The 3,357-nt window shown below is 32.5% G+C and overlaps 1 protein-coding gene across 1 annotated transcript; it reads right to left on the reverse strand.

Annotated features, from left to right (window-relative positions):
• Positions 1–309: 309 nt before the first annotated feature.
• On the reverse strand, positions 310–2,845 carry LOC104724128 (GDSL esterase/lipase At5g37690). The gene is made up of 6 exons (XM_010442577.2): positions 2,502–2,845; positions 2,090–2,217; positions 1,875–2,001; positions 1,628–1,740; positions 841–1,090; positions 310–742 (listed from the first exon to the last, which is right to left on the reverse strand). Exons 1-6 carry the CDS (start codon positions 2,740–2,742, stop codon positions 504–506), a joined length of 1,098 nt encoding a protein of 365 aa, XP_010440879.1. The 5' UTR covers positions 2,743–2,845; the 3' UTR covers positions 310–503.
• Between the last annotated feature and the right edge of the window lie 512 nt (positions 2,846–3,357).

Below are 3,357 nucleotides of genomic sequence, written 5' to 3' on the forward strand. Positions count from 1 at the left end.
TTATTACATCTGAAATACAATAAAATACTAAAAAGTAATATGCGGTATGCCGTCTGATTTTTTATATGATCATACAACATAAAATAATTATTTTTCTTTATTCTTAAGTTGTTACAGCATAACATTTCTTAATCAAATGGTTTTATTACTGGGATGCATGTGAAAATAGACAATATATATGAATAATGGCTTGTTTCTGCGAAATAATTTTTTTCACTACATTTTAGTTTTATACAAAAAACAAAAAAAAACAAGGTGTACCCACTGTGAGTGAGAATTACTCAATGTCTAAGCATTAAAATCTAACTGTTTGTATGAAAAAGTATTTTCTTTATTAATTTATAACGCAATCTTTAGGAACCCAAAACACGAACATACAAAACCACAGTTACCTCAGAATAAATAATACTTTTTGTAACAACTACTAACAAGACACACACACTTGTCCTAATTACACATGTATCGAGCAAGCAGGTCCAATTTAACTAGAAACTGGTTTAATGTTAATTATTTTTGTAAATACTATACTGGTGACCAGGTTTAGGAGCAGGGGAAGGAGAAGAGGAAGAAAGAAGAGAGGAGAAGAGATGATCGGCTAGGATTTGATTAGCCGAATCGGACGGATGAAATGCGTCCCAGAAGACAAAGTCTTTACGGTTTTTACACATCTTGGAATTGGGAAGACAAAGACCTCCAACGCTTGTGTCCACATTGCAACACGACGTGTTTGCTATTTTAAACCCTGCGTTCATTGTAAAATCACATATTTACACGTTATCGAACAAAATTATCCAAAATTATGAATCCAAGAAATGGCTAAGAGTTCTTTTTTCTTTTTACCGTAGTGAGTGGGATTGTTGATGAGATCAAGAACTGCGGGATAAGTGTCGGCAAAGACGAATTTAGCTCCAGGGAGGCGTTTGTTGAGATCTTGAAGAAGCTTCGTCGTTCTTGAGTTGAATTCCAATACCCATTCGTTGACACGCTTCAGACACATGCCTGTCTTCGACTTCACCCTTTGAGATGGGATACACCCCAATGGGCCTATCCCATGAAATATTACCTTCCTCGCTCCTAATTTGTATATTGTCTGCTCCACAAAATCTAAGTCATTTCATGGTTTGACTATAGACACAATAACCTCAAACTTAAGATTAATCAAATAAATATCTTTGACCTTTTTAATTTTAATTAACATTTGTAGTCATTTACTAAGGAACCATAGTTATATAATACATACCTCAAAGCGACACTGTAACTAAAATTGAGATATAATATGACCAAAAAAACTTGTTACTAGGAAAATAGGGAAATCCATTAGGAAGAAAAGAACATAGAGAAATGCTTCAACCCATGCATATACAAACTTCTTTAAGCCTTTGACGTACGAGATTTAAACACCATGAACTTTTCCAAAGTAGGACAAAAAGTTTCCAACGTAGGACAAAAAGAATAGAATTTTGCCTTAATAACAACAATAATAATAAGAAAAAGGGCAGTATAGGACAACCAATTTGTTCACTCGAATATCTCTGTTTTGAAATTTTTGATTAAAAAACAAAAACGAAAGAAAAATAGAGCAAATATATCCCAAAATGAAAATGGAAGTAGAAGTTGTTGGGAATACCGTAAGCTGGTTGTGTAGGGTTGAACTCAAGAGTTCGACAAACTCATCATGTGTATATTGTTGCCCATCTGCCATAAATGGCTGCAAGAAATTGTTTACATAATCGTTGCTTCCTATTCAAAATGAAAAAGAAGCAAGTTCTAGTAATTGTGATTGTAATTATATAATCACATGCTTTCTACAAAATGAATAAAAAGGGAAGAAGAAGCTATAGATGAAACCAAGTGGTTTAAAGTTAAAGTTATACCCAAACCAATGAAGTACATGGCATCATTGACATGCTTGCTTGCAGCTCGATCTCCGATTTTCGCTCTAATAACTTCTTTAGTTTTCTTGAAACAATTTATTTGATCATCGAACGTCAGCCTTTGAATCTGCTCGATGAATATAGAATAATACAATATTAAAATACTTTAAAAAATTAAATTCTTAAAACAATGCATAGAAAAGGAGGAGTAATACGAAGTAAATGCCAGTTTCATTGAGAATTCCAGCTCCTCCAGATGCGTAATTGATACCACTGAGATATGCGTCATCGTTTTGTGATAATGATAGATATGGTGGTGGCGATGGAATCCCAAGCTTTGTAGCTATAACAAACATAGAAATATGTTTTTGGAGATGTTAACATATAGATTAGAAATGGTTTGTGGAGTTTTAGCGTATTTCTATAAAGTAGGACTATCGAAAACCAAAACTATAAATAATGCGTAACAGTGGGTATAAAAACCGAACAATCATTTAAATTCGAAAAAACAAAACCAAAATCAAAACTTATTTTAACTTTAAGTTATATGTATAAACAAAAATATAGATCATGGCCACATATATTTAGAAGCATAGGTAAAAAGAGAAAGAGAGAGATATAATGTACATATGATATCGCCGATAGTCCGACCGTTGGTAAATCTTCCGGTAGCTTTACCACCAGAGAAATCAATCCCATAATATGGAAAGTCTGCTCTCGCTAGGGAATATTGCAAATAATTGTTGTTACCAACTTCGGTTAGAGAGTCGCCGAATATATAAGTTACAAGCGACGACGACGTTGAGGCTGGTTGTGCGGCTGCGTAGGCAGAGATGACAGCCGCTAGAGCCAGCCTTAGGATCATCATTGTGTTTTGTGTTAACTTCAATCTTTCTTGAGTTACTTAATCTCTCTAATTTGGACAAAACGTATGTAAGCGAATGTTTCAAATATATAGTGATGATGGATTCATTTTAAATATATATTATACTATTGGTTATAATTATGCCCATTACAACAAGTTTGTACGTATTAGTTAGGTGATTATTTTCTTAACTATAAACTTTCTAGATGTTTACATTCATTCACGTTTTGATTGTTTTGGAAAATTTAATTTTCTAGAGAAACATCATGGTTGGGAAAATATGGATGGTGATACATCTACTTTAGGTTAGACTCCCAACGTTTTGTAAAAATTGTTTTGAACATTTACGTAAACATTTCAACTGTGTATTCAAACTTCGGTTTTGTTCAATACAATTCTATAGGGGGCAATCTATATTATCATTTGATTAGGTCTTGTTTGTTATGGTTATATTTATTTGTTTATTTATTTGTTTTCAATTAAATAGAAATTGAATCATTAAAGACCATTTGTGATTTTGATGCAAATCTGTTTTTTTTTTCTTTTAGTTTGGGTTAGATATACATAGGAGGTGTATTGAACAAAATAATTTAATAGAATCTTATTGAATAGAATAAA

The sequence above is a fragment of the Camelina sativa genome, chromosome 11 (assembly GCF_030686135.1).
Source record: "Camelina sativa cultivar CO46 ecotype springtype chromosome 11, ASM3068613v1".
In the NCBI taxonomy this organism is placed as follows: domain Eukaryota; kingdom Viridiplantae; phylum Streptophyta; class Magnoliopsida; order Brassicales; family Brassicaceae; genus Camelina; species Camelina sativa.

What these genes read in the sequence shown, in the direction of transcription:
- LOC104724128 (XM_010442577.2), bottom strand. Translation starts at nt 2,742, where the DNA reads ATGATGATCCTAAGGCTGGCTCTAGCGGCTGTCATCTCTGCCTACGCA. An exon ending in GACTATCGGCGATATCATAT is followed by an intron (nt 2,218 to 2,501) that starts GTACATTATATC and finishes TGTTTGTTATAG; the next exon opens with CTACAAAGCTTGGGATTCCA. An exon ending in ATGAAACTGGCATTTACTTC is followed by an intron (nt 2,002 to 2,089) that starts GTATTACTCCTC and finishes TTCATCGAGCAG; the next exon opens with ATTCAAAGGCTGACGTTCGA.